The 20,369-nt window shown below is 41.2% G+C and overlaps 1 protein-coding gene across 1 annotated transcript in view; it reads right to left on the bottom strand.

Annotated features, from left to right (window-relative positions):
• LOC124010039 (junctophilin-1-like) overlaps positions 1-8,043 on the bottom strand; it is a 29,024-nt gene extending 20,981 nt beyond the window's left edge. The window contains exon 1 of the mRNA XM_046322360.1: positions 7,383-8,043. Coding sequence (XP_046178316.1) covers positions 7,383-7,761 — 379 coding nt within the window. The 5' untranslated portion in view covers positions 7,762-8,043. The remainder of the gene's footprint in view (positions 1-7,382) is intronic.
• Positions 8,044-20,369: the final 12,326 nt, after the last annotated feature.

A 20,369-nucleotide genomic window follows, 5' to 3' on the forward strand; every position in this document is an offset into this window, starting at 1 on the left:
TGACCAAATTTAAGGTCTGCTGAGCGCAAACTTGAATGTTGTGAAGATTCTGTCCATCTTCCCTGTGTGGGCATTTACTGTGAACACTGAGGCTGTACCTGCTTTAAGTTGCAACTTTAACAGTGGCAAAGTAGGCTACTGTGGTTATTGGATCATAATGTAGGCCTACCAGAGTGGTCTACCATCTAGCCAGCTAACTAATATTTAGAAGAAAAAAAATGTTTGGCTAGAGTTATGCTAACCCATTTGCAATCACTTTAGCATTGCTTGCTAGCTTGCTGGCTAGCTACAGAGGTTGTTGATGTGTTATTATCATATTTAGCCTATTAGCCCACCGTTAGCCCACCGTTTGTAGAATGCATACTGCCATTTGAATATAGAGCAGGAAAAGGGAACCCAGACACACTGTGGTGTAGATGCATGACATATTTGGAATTCCATGATCAGAATACTAAAGCTGCATGAACTGTCAAGTCTAGACATGGCCTTTATGGCAGTAGACATAATAGACAAGCATAGGGTACCACTGGTATATCATTTAAGTTATGTACCAGTGGTGTGTTGCACTGTTTGTTTAGGTTAGGGAAAGCTGGCAAGAATGAAGCCATTACTATGTAGTGCCCTTATCCATGATTAGATAGGGCCTATTGAGGTTACAACAAGTGCAGTTGTCCAAATATGTTAGCCTTAAAATATTTCTTAAGATGAGCTCCCATCCACGGTAACAACCTGTCCTGCAACAGGCCGTGGCATGGAGGTCAGGAGGGACTGGGAAGTGTAGGCTACTTATTCTACACCCAATCCCAAATCAACCACTAGGCCCCATGCCCTATGTATTTGTGGAGATCTAATACCATTTTATTGGTATTGAAGCAATGTAGTGAAACTTCCACCTAGCCTATCAGAGGTCAAGTTTGAGCTATTAGCATATTGCTTACACCTGTCAAATCCTATGCGATGTCCACAAATGCATAAGGATCTAGGGGTTGATTTGGCACTCCTTTATGCCTCCTGCACACAGGATCCATTGGAAGAACTGCAGTTCGGCAGAAGTCACTCATTTCAAACATCGCTCAGGTGGAAGTAAAACAACTCTGTCACACTAACAGTAACGTTGAACCCACCACCATAACACGAACTGACTTGACATCCTCACAGTCTCAGTTGACACTCCAACTGTATTTTTGGCATTCAGATATTTGTTTGAAGGTGGAAGTGCAAAATAGACTTTCCACCATAATTGTGATATCTCAAGCCTTCCCGCCGTTTCAGCGACTAAAGGGGGGGTCTACATTTCTAAATGCATACTGCATTCTGGTGTGCACTCAAGGCGATATGCCACTCTGTCCATCATAGCTTCCACAGAGAATAATGTACTATTTTAAAATATGGAAGTAACTTGAGACATTGGGAAGTTTGTTGGTCATGCCAAACTTAACTCCATCTGTCTCGCTATGTGAAATGAATCAGTCTAAACACAATTAGGTTACAGAACAAAATCACTCTGAACACATTAGGAGGATAGATTATGCCACTTTTTGTCAGTGACTAGTATTTATATTTCGTTGAGTGACACTCCCACTGTCCTACAGATTCCTAAGATGGCTGATTCTATGCTGACTCAGGTACCCAGGGGCGTCAATTGGGTATGGCAGTCATACTCTAGCTCAACACCAACCATTTAAAATAGGCTAATAAAATCATTCCAATCACGATTAAAAGGCTAATGCAGTTTAGCAGTATTAGCGAGCTGACTTTAGGACCATGCATATGCCTGGGAGCTGGAGGGAAAGCTGGCTATCTTTATGGAAAGCACATCAATGCAGCTGCAGTGAACAGCGCAACTTATTTTTAAAACAGTGCAGAGCAGTGGAGATGGGGAGGCCCAACCTCCTCAATGAATTTCATAAAAATTGTAAAACATTTAAAAAGTTATCGTTTTTTAGATAAAACTATACTAAAGTTATTCACGTCACCAAATAATTGATTAAAACACACTGTTTTACAATGGTCTTTGGTAGCCTCAACAGCACTCCGTAGGCTAGCACCATGGTGTAGCTGGAGGACAGCTAGCTTCCATCCTCCTCTGGGTACATTGACTAAAAATACAAAACCTAGGAGTCTCATGGTTCTCACCCCCTTCCATAGACTTACACAGTAATTATGACAACTTACAGAGGACGTCCAACAATCTATCAGAGCTCTGGCAGCATGAACTGACATGTTGTCCACCCAATCAAAGGATCAGAGAATGAATATAGTACTGAAAGCATAAGCTACAACTAGCTAGGACTGCAGTGCATAAAATGTGGTGAGTAGTCCCTACACCCGCAATAACATCTGCTAAACACGTGTATGTGACAAATACAATTTGATTTGACTCAGAGAGAAAGAAAATAGTTGGAAGAGTTTTTAACAAATTAATTTCTTCCAAGGTGAAGTAGAGGCAAGAGAGAGAGAGCGATTTCGTCATTCCACTTTCAGTATCACTTACTAGTTTAGCTTACTCAAACACCCTGCTCAAACAGAGGGATGCTATGTTAGCTAGCTAGATATGACTATACAACACAACACTGGAACTCCTCCAAGTCAAGGTAAGCTTTTGGTTTGATTTATTGCCACTGGGGCCCGCCAGTGTAAGTGCTAAAGTGCTTACTGACTGTACACTGTAATGTTACTGCATGATGGTAGCGGGTTAACTAATGCGTTAAATCAAATAAAATCAAACCTTATTTGTCACATGCGCCGAATACAACAAGTGTAGACCTTACCGTGAAATGCTTACTTACAAGCCCTGAACCAACAGTGCAGTTCAAGAAGAGTTAAGAAAATATTTACCAAATAAACTAAAGTAAAATATAATAAAGAGTAACACAATAAAAGAACAATAACGAGGTGTACCGGTACCGAGTCAATGTGCAGGGGTACAGGTTAGTCGAGGTAATTTGTACATGTAGGTAGGGATGAAGTGACTGCATAGATAATAAACAGCGAGTAGCAGCAGTGTACAAAACAAATGGAAGGGGGGATGTCAATGTAAATAGTCCGGTGGCTATTTTATGAATTGTTCAGCAGTTTTATGGCTTGGGGATAGAAGTTGGTAAGGAACCTTTTGGTCCTAGACTTTGCGCTCCGGTACCGTTTGCCGTGCCGTAGCAGAGAGAACAGTTTATGACTTGGGTGACTGGAGTCTCTGGCTAATTTTTGGGCTTTCCTCTGCTACCGCCTATTATATAGATCCTGGATGGCAGGAAGCTTGGCCTCAGTGATGTACTGGGCCATACACACTCTGTAGCGCCTTACAGTCAGATGCCGAGAAGTTGCCATACCAGGCAGTGATGCAACCATGCTCTCAATAGTGCAGCTATATAACTTTTTGAGGATCTGGGGACCCATGCCATGTCTCCTGAAGGGGACAAGTTGTTGTCGTGCCCTCTTCATGATTGTCTTGGTGTGTTTAGAACATGATAGTTGGTGATGTGGACACCAAGGAACTTGAAACTCTCGACCCGCTCCACTACTACCCCATCAACATTAATGGGGGCCTGTACAGGCCGCCTTTTCCTGTAGTCCACGGTCAGCTCCTTTGTCTTGCTCACGTTGAGGGAGAGGTTGTTGTCCTGGCACTACACTGCTAGGTCTCTGACCTCCTCCCTATAGGCTGTCTCATCGTTGTCGGTGATCAGGCCTATCACTGTTGTGTCATCAGCAAACTTAATGCTGCTGTTGGAGTCGTGTTTGGCCACGCATTTCATGGGTTAACAGGGAGTATAGGAGGAGACTAAGTACACAGCCCTGAGGGGCTCCAGTTTTGAGGATCAGCGTGGCAGATGCGTTGTTGCGTGCCCTTACTACCTGGGGATGGCCCATCAGGAAGTCCAGGGTCCAGTTGCAGAGGGAGGTGTTTAGTCCCAGGGTCCTTAGCTTAGTGATGAACTTCATTGGCGCTATGGTGTTTAACGCTGAGCTGTAGTCAATGAACAGTATTCTGACATAGGTGTTCCTTTTGTCCAGGTGGGAAAGGTTAGTGTGGAGTGCGATTGAGATTGCATCATCTGTGGATCTGTTGGGGCAGTATGTGAATTGGAGTGGGTCTAGGGTATCCGGGAAGATGCTGTTGATGTTGATGACCAGCCTTTCAAAGCTCTTCATGGCTACCGACGTGAGTGCTACGGGGCGGTAATAATTTAAGCAGGTTACCTTTGCTTCCTTGGGCACAGGGACTATGTTGGTCTGCTTGAAAAATGTAAGTATTACAGACTTGGTCAGAGAGAAGTTGAACATGTCAGTGAAGACACTTGCTAGTTGGTCTGTGCATGCTTTGAGTACACGTCCTGGTCCTGCTAATCCATCTGGCTCCGCGGCTTTCTGAATGTTGACCTTTAAAGGTCTTGCTCACATAGGCTACCGAGAGCGTTATCACACAGTCGTCCAGAACAACTTGGGCTCTCATGCATGCTTCAGTGTTGCTTGCCTCTAAGCGAGCTTAAAAGGCATTTAGCTCATCTGATAGGCTCGCGTCACTGGGCAGCTCGCATCTGGGTTTCCCTTTGTAGTCTGTAATAGATTTCAAGCCCTGCCACATCTGACGAGAATCAACCGGTGTAGTAGGATTCAATCTCAATCCTGTATTGACACTTTGCTTGTTTGATGGTTCGTCTGAGGGCATAGCAGGATTTCTTATAAGCGTCTGGATTAGAGCCCCGCTCCTTGAAAGTGGCAGCGCTAACTTTTAGCTGGATGCGGATGTTGCCCGTAATCCATGGCTTCTGGTTGGGATATGTACGTATTGGTCAATGTGGGGACGATGTCGTTGATGCACTTCTTGATGAAGCCAATGACTGAGGTGGTATACTCCTCAATGCCATTGGATGACTCCCGGAACATATTCCAGTCTGTGCTATCAAAACAGTCCTGTAGCATAGCATCCCCTTCTTCTGACAACTTCCGTATTGAGCGAGTCACGGGTACTTCCTGCTTTAGTGAGGGTAGTGGGTTCGATCCCCGGGACCACCCATACGTAGAATGTATGCACACATGACTGTAAGTCGCTTTGGATAAAAGCGTCTGCTAAATGGCATATATTATTATTATTATTAAATCAGGCGGATATAATTATTGTCAGATTTGCCAAATGGAGGGCGGGGGAGAACTTTGTATGCATCTCTGTGTGTGGAGTAAAGGTGGTCTATCGTGTGTCCATGTCCCCCCCCCCCCCCCCCCCCGGTTGCAGATATGACATGCTGGTAGAAATGAGGTAAAATGAATATAAGTTTGCCTGCATTAAAATCCCCGGCCACTAGGAGCGCCGCTTCTGGATGGGCATTTTCTTGTTTACTTTTGGCCTTAAAGAGTTGGTTGAGTGCGGTCTTAGTGCCAGCATCCTTCTATGGTGGGTCTGCTCTACCTAAAATTACAACCAATTCATTGCAGCATTACCACAAAAATGGAAGAGGTAAGTCGAAGGGGAAAAAAGTAAGGAACTTGTATGTCTGCCCTGTATTAAAGAACATAAATGGTTAAATAAAAGTGTGATAAATACAAACATATACCAATTTCATTTAATTAAGGACCAAAAAACTGCCAGCTGTGCCAAATAAATTGCAAAATAGTTGGGAAGAGATTTTCGATGTACCCATTCCATGGCACGTGGTTTATGAATTGATACGCAAAACAACCCTGGATTCAAAACATCAAAATGTTAAATGTAAATGATTTTACAAAATTCTAGCAACCAATAGAATGTTATATATGGGGGATAGAATCTGTCATGCAATAAAATGCAAATGAATTACTTAAAAATCATACAATGTGATTTTCTGGATTTTTGTTTTAGATTCCCGTCTCTCACAGTTGAAATGTACCTATGATAAAAATAACAGACCTCTACATGCTTTGTAAGTAGGAAAACCTGCAAAATCGGCAGTGTATCAAATAGTTGTTCTCCCCACTGTATGTGTATATGTATGCATATGTGTATGTATATGGATATATATATTTATCAAAAATATATATAGGGGATTGGAAATGATGCAGACAATTACATTGATGGAAGCAACAATCTTTCCGCAATATTAAGCTGATTCACCCCTTAGAAGAAAAATAAATAATTCATAGGCTAGGTTGTAGAGCAGCCTCATAATGGGAATAGGGACAATTCTAGTATCGTAGTAGCCTAAATCTGTCGCTGTTACAATGAACTGGGTGAATGGAATTCACTAATGGAAATAAGGCAATGTTCACGAAAAAAAGTGTCTTCCCTCATCTTAAAAGGCCCCCGACCGCCACTGGTGGAGATGTAAAGATAGCTGTAGTAGACGGCTTTGGCTGGGCAACTGTTGTTTGACTTGACATGAAACTAAACTAGAGTTTTAATCCTGGTGCTGAGCTAGTGCGTAGCAGCTAATTCTTGTATGAGTTGTATTTGTACAATGTTAAGTCCCCCATTGACTGAGATGAATGAAGCTACAACAACAAGGTGATAATGGCTGGAGACAATTTGTCTTGTTTTTGCTGTTCTCCAAATTGAATTTGAACGTTTTTAAATTGTGTCGAAATGCAGTAAGGTTTAGCTGAAATGATGCCCCTGCAGGTACCTCTTGCTGCTTCAGACTGTTAGGAACTGTGAATATTTCTCTTTACAAATTGAACCAGTGAGTGACACATATCAGAGTACTAGACCCAAGCACAAAAGAAAGCACTAGAAGCCAAGCTTGCCCAGGGGGAACTGGCTGATGAAGCTTGCTCAGATTTGGTTGGCTCTGGTCCTCAGACTGAAATAAATGTTCACTTTATCTTGCATTCTTGCTTTCCCCTGTATTAATCGATATATAAAAGCCTATCAATTAATGCTGAGTCACCAAAACGTGGATTCTTCTCTCTGGAATAGATATAACCTACAAGTTATATGTAACTGTGCGTGTATGACTATGGTTGTGTGCCCTGACATTACAACCTCATCACCACTTCTGTCTCAAACACAATCTTTGAATCTTTTTTTTAATATACTCTAAAACGACTTTCTATAGAAACTACTGTACACTCAATTACCATATTTCAACAAATGAACAACGATCAATACAATAGGTATGTGCTGGTTAAAAAGCTCTTTGATTTTCAAGTGTGGCTGAGTGATGTTTCTATTTTTAGCCATGACCTCTATGGGAGAGCTCAGTGCTGACTGACCAGTCCAGTTTATATCAATAGAGCACAGTGGTGTGGCACTGGCACATAGTTCAGGCAGGCTTCTCTACTCTTATCAAACTTTGATACAACTGAATTGCTCAACAACATTTGTGCCCCCTGCTACACTGTGAAAAGCGAGACTGCTCTTTCAAACTGCATTACATCTACTAACCACAAACTGCTACTGGCACTCTTACCTCCATCACCATACGTTTCAACTCCATATCCATCTTGCAGACCATTACTCCACGTCCCGTCGTATCTGGCAGGCGTGTGGAGACTTTGCCGGACCCCGTATCTACCTTTCAATCCATGAGTCCATTCGCCACGATAAATCCATCTTCCCTTCGATTCCACACCGAGTCCGTGTCGTTTCCCCTGTGCCCAGTAGCCCCGATACACGTTTCCACTGGGCCAGGTGTAAACCCCCACTACCTCGAAACCATTGTTCCAGGACCCGGAGTATTCGCCTTGGCCCTTGGGCCCGGTACAGACGCCATGTCCATGGGCTTTCCCATCCTCCCAGCCACCGCAATATGTGCCACCATCGTCAAAGTCGAACCGTCCGCCCGTCATTCAGATGATGAGGGGAGAAGAACGAGTCGCGGTAGCTGCCCAATATTGTGCTGTCGCTTGCGAGTCCAGAGCGGATTTTCTAAGAAAAGTAGGAGCGCTGAAGTGAGAGTCCGGTGGATTCTGTGGTCGCACTGAGGTGTTGTTGTTCCAAGCAGATGAATGATTGTCACTGTGTGGATTTGTGGTTGTCGGCAAAAGCGGTACGTGGGAGGGAGAGAGAGCACCACTACCGCTGCCAGAATAGCTCCTGGTTTATTTTATGATTCTCTCCCTCTCTCTCTCTCGCCCTCTCTCGCTCTCTCTCTTTCTCTCACAGAGAGAGAGTTGATCTGTAGTTCCAGATCAACCATTCGAGATTAACCTGTTCATCCATTAATTGATTGATTAATTATAATTCATTGTCAAAATCCGCAAAATCACCCCTGATCTTAATTGAGCCTTTCTGAAAATGTTGCTGTTAGATTTAGATGTAGAATCCTTCATTCTAGTCCTGTGGTTATAGACCCCTAAGAATTCAGTTTACGTGTGAAATCAGTGCTGATTTACTGTTGATAAATGACAAGATGATTATATGAATCTCAACAGTCAGATAAAAGACATTGAACTGGCCAGTGGTGGTGGTAGCAAACATAAATTAGTAGCTAAATCTTAATTTGATCCTGCTTCTCACAGCAGGAAACAGTACATGTGAATTATGTGGATTATAATTCATTAACATTTTTGTAGTAGTTAATACATTTTTTGTCAGGGCAAGTCAAGTCTGACATTTAGAAGCTGTTTTGAATCAACTACAATTTGCATTTCTCTACAAATTCTCTGTGACAACAGTGATCAAATTAAGATAAAACTAATTTACTGACTGATTATAAGGCAAGAGGGACATCTACTGAGCACTGCTAATCCTGCAGCGTTGTACATGAATCGGGACATTGATGGGTGTTGGACTAATGTTTTTTGGTCAGAAGAAGTCATTATTTAAAAAAAAAAAAAATTTTGAAAATACATAATCAATAGGTTACAAAACTTGCTATAGTTTTTGATCATGTTGGCTCTAAAAGTTTTGGGAGTTTGTAGTTTGTAGCCTATATAGGAAGGACGTGGCAACAGGCAGGTCTCACCACTGGGTGTCAGTGTGCACATTGTTAATCTGCATTGCAAACACAGTAGATCTTCAATATAATGCCTCATCCCCTATTGACTTTTTGGATCTTAATTATGCCACTGGGGAGAAACTAAGGGGACTTTTCTTAGCAGCATCCCATTGACAGGTTAACCCTTACATTTAATATCGCTTTGCATGGCAACCATGGTCCATTTGTTTCCCATGCCACTGTCTACAATAAATGTGACCAAGCTTAATCTATACCATCAGTGTGGCTCAGTTGGCAGAGCATGGCACTTGCAATGCCAGAGTTGTGGCTTTGATACCCACAGGGGACAAGTATGAAAAATGTAAGTCAATCTGGATAAGAGCATCTGCTAAATGACTAAAGTGTAAAAAAATGAATGTGTGTACATGTTACAACAATAGTATGTTGATTGAATATTAATCTGTGGAAGAAATTACAATGTAGACTCTTTGGCATGATGTACAGTACCATGTCAAATAATATACATACAAATGTATTTCATTATCAAAGCATTCACTGTGGTGTCCATGTTGGCAAAACAGTCCCTCTTCACCTTTTTCAGTGAAGGTTTTGGCTTTAGTTACATCACTAGAACGGAATCCATGCTTCTTCGTAGGGTCTACAGATCCCTACAGACTGTAATACTGCAGAGTACGGCTCTCTACAGCAGGAGGTGAAGACATGCTGGCCAACAATAACACCAGCTAAGCAATTATGAGAAAATGACAAACTAAGTGGAACTGATATGAGCTTGGCAAGCAATTTGTTTCAGAACCATGTTATTATTATTACCTCTATCGTGGTGGGATTAATGGTCAGAGAAACTATACAAATGAACTCCTGATATCAGCATAAAGTGTGACCTATACAATATGCTATCTGACACTCAACATATAGATTAGTTTCAGCTGATACCAGGTCAACATTTGACACTGTTATTATTACCATAAATTACATAGGTTTGTATGTGGTTTGAATGTAAAAACAGACTTAGCAGGTAATACGTCTCACTCTGTTTCTCTTTGGTGATTCATTGTTATTACATATAACCCCTCCTATAAAAGTCTGCCACTGACTTTATAGCCCTATATTGCACGAGTTACCTAACAGTCCACAACGGGAGCCTAAATTCCCACCGGCAACAGGATTTGGTTTCTAGATAACAGGCAAAACATGGTGCGAAGGAACACATCATATCCTTACAGGGAAAATTGTTTTATTATTATTTGCAATTTATATGTACTGTGTGTGTAGTAGCTTATGTGATAATAGCTTGTATACAGGGCAGTATATGGCAGCTTTAATGTTGTGAGGAAACTAATACCATTTTCAGTCACTTTGTGGTCTTTTGTGGACCTGTACTGAATTTAATAGGAAAATACTATATAATAATAAGTTAACATGGCAAAGAAGTCAATAATAATGTGTCACTGTATTCATATTTATGTACAGTCGAGAGTTGCAGGGGTAACTCTGACATTTATGTTTCTTATCGCCCCTGGTCTATCAGCTTGTGTAAACATGGGTGAATTACATCATTAACATTTATAGAAACAATGATTTCAGCAGGGGGAACGTAAGTTCTTGCTATTATGTCAGATGTTATTGTTTGAAGCTGAACTCGGTGTACTTCTTCTAATCTCGTGCCTTCTCCAGCATACAGAACAACAGCAATCGCCTATTATTTGCTGTAACTTACAGTAGGTTAAGTATTTTGGATTGTATTCAGAAGTAAGACTTTGCTAACTCATTTAACTGTTGTTATTAACCCTTGTCAGCTGAAGCAATGGCATAAGTACTATTTTCTATAAAAATGTATTGGTCTAACAAGATAGCATACTACATTTTTGCCCAATGCAGGCCTTACAACAGTACCCACAGGGCATAATGTCAATTCAACATTTATTCCACGTTGGTTCAACATAATTTAATTGAAATGATGTGCAAACAACATTGAGTCAACCAGTGTGTGCCCAATGGGTAAGAACTACTGAAATTACTTTTACTAACATAACACAACTGAACAAATATACTGTGTAACTATGTGAAACACCTGCAGTGCAGAGGACTACTATTTTGACATATCTCTATATATGGTGATAAAATCATTTCTCTCCTCTGAGACACAGTACTACTCATGTTCTTCCAAGATCTTGAGCAATGATATATGGCATGAGATTTAAACATTTGAGCACAATGACAGATGTATAGTCTCAACTCCCTGATGAATGTTATGAACATATTTATAAACACTACGATTTAAAGGTTTTGAACAACTGATTTTGTTAGATTTTTCAATGGTTCGGTTACAAAAAGTCTGAAGATAGTACTTCCTGGAGAATGCTAATGGGTATTATTCAATCCATGATGTCATTCACCAAATGCAAAATGCCCTGTATGAACACGACTCAAAGTTACATGGATGGATACAGCTAGGCAGGGTTGGGGAGTACATGTGAGGGATTACAAAAACAGTAACTGTAACCTATTATGTTACCAGCAAAAATATTGAAATCAGATTACAGATGCTTTTTGTCATGGATACTCTCTCTCCGGCCTCTAGGTCATCAGGCTGCTGATTATCCCGCACACCTGTCACCATCTTCTCACGCACCTGCGCCTCATGACACTCACCTGGACTCCATCACCTCCTTGATTTTCTTCCCTACATCTGTCACTCCTCTTGGTTCTTTCCTCAGGTGTTATTGACTCTGTTTTCATGTCGGTGCGTTGTTTGTGTTCATTGTTTCTTATATTTATTAAAACACTCACTCCCTGAACTTGCTTCCCAAATCTCAGCGCACACTTTTGAAAAACTAGATGATTACTTCGAGGATTACTTTGAAATACAGAAAGGATGTTTGCGAAAAATCTTTGACACTCCTGTTTTCTCAATGACGTTCAAATCAGTGTTGAGAAAAGCCGCAACTTTAAGTTTGTTCCACCTGAGCGAGTCTGACCCCAAGTCAGAGACCACTATGATGTCAGAGACCACTATGATGTCAGAGACCACTATGATGTCAGAGACCACTATGATGACACCACAAATGTGTTTGATGCATTGCGGGAAAAGAGCGGGAATAGGCTTTTGTAGACTACAGTCCAAGCTATGTCTTCCAATGATGCAACTGCTGTCGGCATCCATAGATTATCCAATTTGTATAAACACTTGGAGGTAAGGATGACAGAAGTGGTGTAGTCTACTATGATACGAATATCACTTATTATTGATATCTACATAGCACATTGATGTGAATCACACTGCTGCTCTCTCATTTAGCTATTTGAGTCTTACAGATGGTGGCTGTTGTGGATGGATCTTCACAAATCTAATTGTGTGTTTGAACCAAATAATGGTTGAATTCAAGAAGTTTAAGCTGCCTATCAATCAGTTTTGGAAACCAATGGACAGCCTGTGAAAAATGCAATCTTGCAGCATCTGCATAGTGCGGATCCCAGCCTATGGAATAAAAGTGGGGATATTATTACTCAATCTAATTCATGCTGATTTTTTTTTTAATCCATAGGCATAATGGACACATGCTCAAACTTGTACACTTTTGATAGACTTAAAGGGGCAACCAGTAGTTGCTACATTAATTTTTGGATTGATAAATTCTACATATACAGTACCAGTCAAAAGTTAGGACACCTACTCATTCAAGGGTTTTTATTTATTTGTACTATTTTCAACATTGTAGAAAAATAGTGAAGACATCAAAACTATGAAATAACACATATGGACTCATGTAGTAACCAAAAATGTGTTAAACAAATCCAAATATATTTTATATTTTAGTTTCTTCAACCTTTGCCTTGATAACAGCTTTGCACACTTTTGGCATTCTCTCAATCAGCTTTACCTGGAATGCTTTTCCAACAGTTCCGACATATGCTGAGCACTTGTTGACTGCTTTTTCTCCACTCTGTTGTCCAACTGTTCCCAAACCATCTCAATTATGTTGAGGTCAGGTGATTGTGGAAGTCAGGTCATCTGATGCATCACTCTCCTTGGTCAAATAGCCCTTTCACAACCTGGAGGTGTGTTGGGTCATTGTCTTGTTGAAAAATAAATGATAGTCCCACTAAGCGCAAACCAGATGGGATGGCGATTTGCAGCAGAATGCTGTGATAGCCATGCTGTTTTACTGTGCCTTGAATTCTAAATAAATAACCGACAGTGTCACCAGCAAAGCACCCCCACACCATCACACCTCCTCCGCCATGCTTCATGGTGGGAACCACACAGGCGGAGATAATCCTTTCACCTACTCTGCGTCTCACAAAGACACATCGGTTGGAACCAACAATCTCAAATTTGGACTCTACAGACCAAAGAACAGATTTCCACTGGTCTAATATCGATTGCTTGTGTTTCTTGGCCCAAGCAAGTCTCTTCTTATTATTGGTTTCCTTTAGTAGTAGTTTATTTGCAGCAATTTGACAATGAAGGCCTGATTCATACAGTCTCCTCTGAACAGTTGATGTTGAGATGTGTCTTTTACTTGAACTCTGTGAAGCATTTATTTGGGCTGCAATTTCTGAGGCTGGTAACTCTAATAAACTTATCCTCTGCAGCAGTGGTAACTCTGGGCCTTCCTTTCCTGTGGCGGTCCTCATGAGAGCCACTTTCATCATAGCACTTGATGGTTTTTGCGACTGCACTTGAAGAAACTTGAAAAGTTCTTGAAATGTTCTGTATTGATTGACTTCCTGTCTTAAGGTAATGATGGACTGTCATTTCTCATTGCTTCTTTGAGCTGTTCTTGCCATAATATGGACTTGGTCTTTTACCAAATAGGGCTATCTTCTGTATACCAACCCTACCTTGTCACAACACAACTGATTGTCTCAAACATATTAAGAAGTAAAGAAATTCCACAAATGGACTTTTAACAAGGCATATCTGTTAATTTAAATGTGTTCCACGTGACTACCTCATGAAGCTGGTTGAGAGAATACCAAGAGTGTGCAAAGCTGTCATCAAGGCAAAAAGGGTGGAGACTTTGAAGAATCTCAAATATAAAACGTATTTTGATTTGTTTAACAGTTTTTTGGTTACTAAATGATTCCATATGTGTTATATCATAGTTTCGATGTCTTCACTATTATTCTACAATGTAGAAAATAGTCCAAATTCAATAAAACCCTGGAATGAGTAGGTGTCAACTTTTGACTGGTACTGTGTGTGTGTGTGTGTGTGTGTGTGTGTGTGTGTGTGTGTGTGTGTGTGTGTGTGTGTGTGTGTGTGTGTGTGTGTGTGTGTGTGTGTGTGTGTGTGTGTGTGTGTGTGTGTGTGTGTGTGTGTGTGTGTGTACAGTATATATATTTTTTTAATTGATTCTTGAATAATTAAACTTAGAAATGCCTCATGAGCTTAGTTCAACTGTCACACTCAATGAGAACCCAAAATATAGGCTTGTTTTTCTCTAATGTTTGTAAACATTGCAAATGTAAACAAATACTGTGTAGCCTCATAACATGGTAAAACAATAATATTGATAATATTGACAGGAACATCCCTCCAGCTTTTTACCAAAACAGAGGCAGGGCGTCATTTTGTTATTGTTTCAATGAGCTGTATAGGGCCATAAGCAAATGCTCATCCAGAGGCAGCGCTCCTAGTGGCCAGGGACTTAAATCTGTTTTACCTACTTTCTACCAGCATGTTAAATGTGTAACAAGAGGGGGAAAAAACTCCAGACCACCTTTACTCCACACAGACACGCGTACAAGCAGTAACTAAAGCAGGAAGTACCAGTGACTCGCTCAATAAGGAAGTGGTCAGAGGGCGCAGATGCTAAGCTACAGGACTGTTTTGCTTGCACAGACTGGAATTGATTCTTCCGATGTCATTGAGGAGTACACCACATCAGTCACTGGCTTCATCAATAAGTGCATTGATGACGTCATCCCAACAGTGACCACACGTACATACCCCAACCAGAAGTCATGGATTACAGACAGCACTGAGCTAAAGGGTAGAGCTGCCGCTTTCCAGGAATGGGACTCTAACCCAGACACTTATAAGAAATCCCACTATGCTCTCCGACGAGCCATCAAACAGCCAAAGAGTCAATACAGGACTAAGATCGAACCGTACTACACCAGCGCCGACGCTTGTCGGATGTGGCAGGGCTTGCAAACTATTACGGACTACAAAGGGAAGCACAGCTACGAGCTGCCCAGTGACACAAGCCTACCAGATGAGCTAAATAACTTTTATGCTCTCTTTGAGACAAGCAACACTGAAGTATGCATGAGAGCATCAGCTGAGAGTATCAATTGTGTTATCACGCTCTCTGTAGCCGATGTAAGTAAGACTTTTAAACATTCACAAGGCCGCAGGGCCAGACGGATTACCAGGACGTGTACTCCGAGCATGCGCTGACCAACTGTCAAGTGTCGTCACTGACATTTTCAACCTGTCCCTGACCGATTCTGTAATATCTACATGTTTCAAGCAGACCACCACAGTCCCTGTGCCCAAGAACACCAAGGTAACCTGCATAAATGACTACTGACCCGTAGCACTCATGTCTGTAGCCATGAAGTGCTTTGAAAGGCTGGTCATGGCTCACATCAACACCATTATCAAATCAAAGTTTATTTGTCACGTGCGCCCAATACAACAGGTGTAGTAGACCTTACAGTGAAATGCTTACTTACAGGCTCTAACCAATAGTGCAAAAAAGGTATTAGGTGAACAATAGATAAGTAAAGAAATAAAACAACAGTAAAAAGACAGGCTATATACAGTAGCGAGGCTATAAAAGTAGTGAGGCTACATACAGACAGGCTGATTGAGGTAGTATGTACATGTAGACATGGTTAAAGTGACTATGCATATATGACGAAAAGAGAGTAGCAGTAGTGTAAAAGAGGGGTTGGCGGGTGGCGGGACACAATGCAGATAGCCCGGTTAGCCAATGTGCGGGAGCACTGGTTGTTTGGCCCAATTGAGGTAGTATGTACATGAATGTATAGTTAACGTGACTATGCATATATGATAAACATAGAGTAGCAGCAGTGAAAAAAGAGTGTTTGGGGGACTAAACACCTCCCTCTGCAACCAGATCCTGGACTTCCTGACGGGCCGCCCTCAGGTAACAACACATCTGCCATGCTTATCCTTAGTTCAGGGGCCCCTCAGGGGTGCATGCTCAGTCCCCTCCTGTACTCCCTGTTCACCCATGACTGCATGGCCAAGTACGACTCCAAGACCATCATTAAGTTTGCAGATGACACAACAGTGGTTGTCCTGATCACTGACAACAATGAGACAGCCTATAGGGAGGAGATCAGAGACATGGCCCTGTGGTAACAGGATAACAACCTCTCCCTCAATGTGATCAAGACAAAGGAGATGATTGTGGACTACAGAAAAAGGAGGACCGAGGATGCCCCCATTCTCATCGACAGGGTTGTAGTGGAGCAGGTTGAGAGCTTCAAGTTCCTTGGTGTCCACATCACCAACAAGCGAACATGGTCCAAGCACACCAAGACAGTCATGAAGAGGGCATGACAACGCCTATTCCCGCTCAGGAGACTGAAAAGATTTGACATGGTCCTCAGATCCTCAAAAAGTTCTACAACTGCACCATCGAGAGCATCCTGACTGGTTGCATCACCGCCTGGTATGGCAACTGCTCTGCCTCGGACCGCAAGGCACTACAGAGGGTAGTGTGTATGGCCCAGTACATCACTGGAGCCAAGCTTCCTGCCATCCAGGACCTCTATACCAGGCGGTGTCAGAGGAAGGCCCTAAAAATTGCCAAGGACTCCAGCCACCGTAGTCATAGACTGTTCTCTCTGCTACCGCATGGCAAGAGGTACCGGAAAGCCAAGTCTAGGTCAAAAAGGCTTAACAGCTTCTACGCCCAAACCATAAGACTCTTGAACAGTTAATCAAATGGCTACCCGGAATATTTGCATTGTCCCCCACCCCCCATTTTTATGTCGCTGCTACCCTGTTTATTATCCATGCATAGTCACTTCAACCTCTACCTAAATGTACATATTACCTCAATTACCTTGACTAACCGGTGCCCCCCGCACGAAGACTCTACCGGTACCCCCTGTATATTAGCCTCGCTACTGTTATTTTATTGTTGCTCCTTAATTATTTGTTATATTTCAACAACAAAAAATGTCTTAACTGCATTGTTGGTTAAGTACTTGTAAGTAAGCATTTCTCTGTAAGGTCTACACCTGTTGTATTCTCATGTGACAAATACAATTTGATTTGATCTGTGGATTTGCCATTTAAACAGCTGCATATTATCAAGATATCAAAGTGTCACCAACAAAAAGGGAAACAATAGGCAAATATCAAATGCAGCATATGGCATTCATTTTTCACATGTAAATAGCCCTTTTCAGTAGTGGTCAATGCCATTCTATGAGCGTAGCATTTATTTTTCAATTCGATTCAATGAGCCCAATCAGTCCTCCATGACAACAAAATCATAAACAACATAGTTGGGCTGGCTAATAAATCCTTAGTTTTGAGATTATGCTCAGGTAAAACAATTTGGCTAATCTATACTTCCATATTTCCATATCCTATTCTTGAAGATCAAGGGGTATAACATGCATTGGAATGATTTGAATTCTGATAGACTTTTTTAAAATTGATTTTTTATTTATTTAACCTTTATTTAACTTTGGGTAATCTAAAGGTTACGTTACTGATTACAAATTTGGACAGGTAACTGTAACAGACTACATTTAGAAAGTAACGTACCCAACCCTGCAGCTAGAATAGGTGATTTGGTATTACTGATACACTTACCCAACTCACCTTTGTCCTATTATATGAGCTAAAAGAGCAAAGGCTAAGCTACTTCTAGTTCTCTGTGAGGCACATGGAGTTGATGTACATGGAAATGTTGGAATTGTTTTTATGCCAACTCCTACCAAAGACTTATAGACTTTTTAGGCTGGTTTGGAAAGCAAAACAATGCCAGATTCTCATGCCTCTGAATGATGCTTTATAGCCACCGAAACAGTGATAGCTCTTGTTAAACAGTAGTATGTCATCGAAGGAAATAAGTTGTACAATTCCCACACATAGTTGTCTGTGTGTTAAGGAATTGATGGGATCTTTATGCAACTATTTGGTCGACCAAATGGAAAAGAGAGTATTTATCCATAATTAGATCAAATCAACCATGTTTGACAAATTATCCAAAAAAGTCTAAAGATTCAGTAAAACTTCAGGAATTATATTTGTGGAATCATGATGTTAGTGTAAAGTTTCTAAACCCCATATTGCAATGCAATTCATACAGTAGGTGTATGACCTTCAAACTGCCCACTTGATAGAAGGTGTAGGGGTACCTCCTCAGCCAGTAACCCTTACTGACAAAGCAATGCAGAGGTTATGCTGGGACAGCACTGCATTCCCAGTCCAGCTTCAGGCCAAACCAAAGTAACTACTGTGCTATAAAATAAGCAATAAATCTATTCTTATGTGTGCAGAGGATGTAGTGCTTAAACTTTCACTATTTTGACTTGTTACTGTATAACAAATCTATGAGAACTAGAGTGAAACATTTGTCAATGTCACGGCCCTAGCCATAGAGAGGTTTTTATTCTCTATTTTGGTTAGGTCAGGGTGTGACTCGGGTGGGCAGTCAAGTTTCTTTATTTCTATGTTTTCTATTTCTTTGTGTTTGGCCGGTTGTGGTTCTCAGAGGCAGCTGTCTATCGTTGTCTCTGATTGAAAATCATACTTAGGCAGCTTTTTCCCACCTGTGTTTTGTGGGTAGTTGTTTTCTGTTTTGTGTTTCTGCACCAGACAGAACTGTTTTGTTTTGTTCCACGTTGTTACTTTGTTTCAGTGTTCAGTTTGAAAAAATAATCATGAACACGTACCACGCTGCGGTTTGGTCCTCTTCTTGAGACGAGCGTTACAGTCAAACTCTCAAAAACACTCCCAAGATTACAATATATAGAGAAAAAATAGTTTTTGAATATCACCTACTGTATTTCAAAACAAAAAAAAGAACAAGATATAAAATCTTTGCTAAATGTTATGTTCATCCGAAAGTTTTTTATTAGGAGCAATTGGTTGATAAACAACCAGCATTCACAGCTGATTCCCATTATAGAAGTTGAGAGGCTCTGGCACAAAATGGGACAATGGTGTGTATCTCATTCTCATGGAAGTGATTTCAGAACCACAAAAGAAGTTTAGACTTACAGTACTTTCATGTACTGAAACTGTAACAGACTTTGGAGAAAGGCTTTGGAACTGTACTTGAGGGAGGGGGCTGTGGGTATCGGGTGTTTTTCCAGTTGTCAGCTAGCTTACAATCAATGGGAATGAGATTCATTATTTCTTTCTCTTCTTGGTTCTTCCATCATATCATCAATCATTGTTGCATCCTTGTGCTTGAGGTTAATGAAAACAGAAATGACAGAAAAGTTTGTCAGTCAGTAAATGCAAACATCTGCTCTTCTAGGAAACAACCAGGGCCACTATGATGTCAGGGGCATTTTGATATTCTACGGCAACACAGCAAAAGTGGACCCTGTTTGTACTGCTCGCTTCAACACAGTCGAGATATATGCGACCCAGCAGATGTGTTTCACCAGCTGGTCAGATTTGTTTTGGCTGAGTGGTTTGGTTCTGTGTGAGTGGCAGCCAACCATCGATGCTTTCCTTTTAAATATTCTCACAGTCCTCCTCCCACAGCATCCACACCTGTTTACTCACATTATGCAAAGCACATTATGCAAAGCATGTTAAATCAACCAGAACATTGTCCAGAGATGATAAGACCTTACATTTTTGCTTAGAATAAGTTTAATAAAATTATATAATAATCAGTTTGTACTGTCTGGCATGCAGCTTATTTCATTGGCATTAACATTTGGGTTGGATCTGCTAATTTGCCGAGCAGGTTTGAGGGTGCGTGCCAATAGAGCTGAGCTGCCCTGCCCGTCTGAGTAACATACTGGCCACAGCAGTGTGGGGTCTGAGGTAAGACAGGCCTAGGATCTGAAAAAACAATCTCACGGTCATCATCTTTGGTTGATGGCCAGTTTGCTGTCGCGGGCCTGCCAAGTCTCGATAATCTGTGAGAAGGCCAAACCTGAATTTAGAATACTAAGCCATAGAAAGCCCATTATCTCAATTAGAACAAGCCAACAAAGGGGAAATATACAGTACGTAAAGGAGTGTGTTGATTGCTTGATTTCACTACAAAATATGAATAATTCTGTATAGAATAATATTGAGAATGTGAACATGTGCAATATACCATTTTATTAGTCAAGCTATAACATAATGGATATGAGTGATTAAAAAAAAACGTTTTTGCTCCGATTGTTTTAATTCAGTATGAAATTGGGATAGTGTCATCACAGAAACTACATTTGTCAGTTCAGTCACAAATTACAGTAAGTCTTGAAACCAGCCTTTTGGGAGAATGCATTTTGCCCATGCTGTCTGGTTCTTCTGGAACAGCT

Source organism: Oncorhynchus gorbuscha, linkage group LG22 (genome assembly GCF_021184085.1).
Source record: "Oncorhynchus gorbuscha isolate QuinsamMale2020 ecotype Even-year linkage group LG22, OgorEven_v1.0, whole genome shotgun sequence".
NCBI classification, from domain to species: Eukaryota; Metazoa; Chordata; class Actinopteri; order Salmoniformes; family Salmonidae; genus Oncorhynchus; species Oncorhynchus gorbuscha.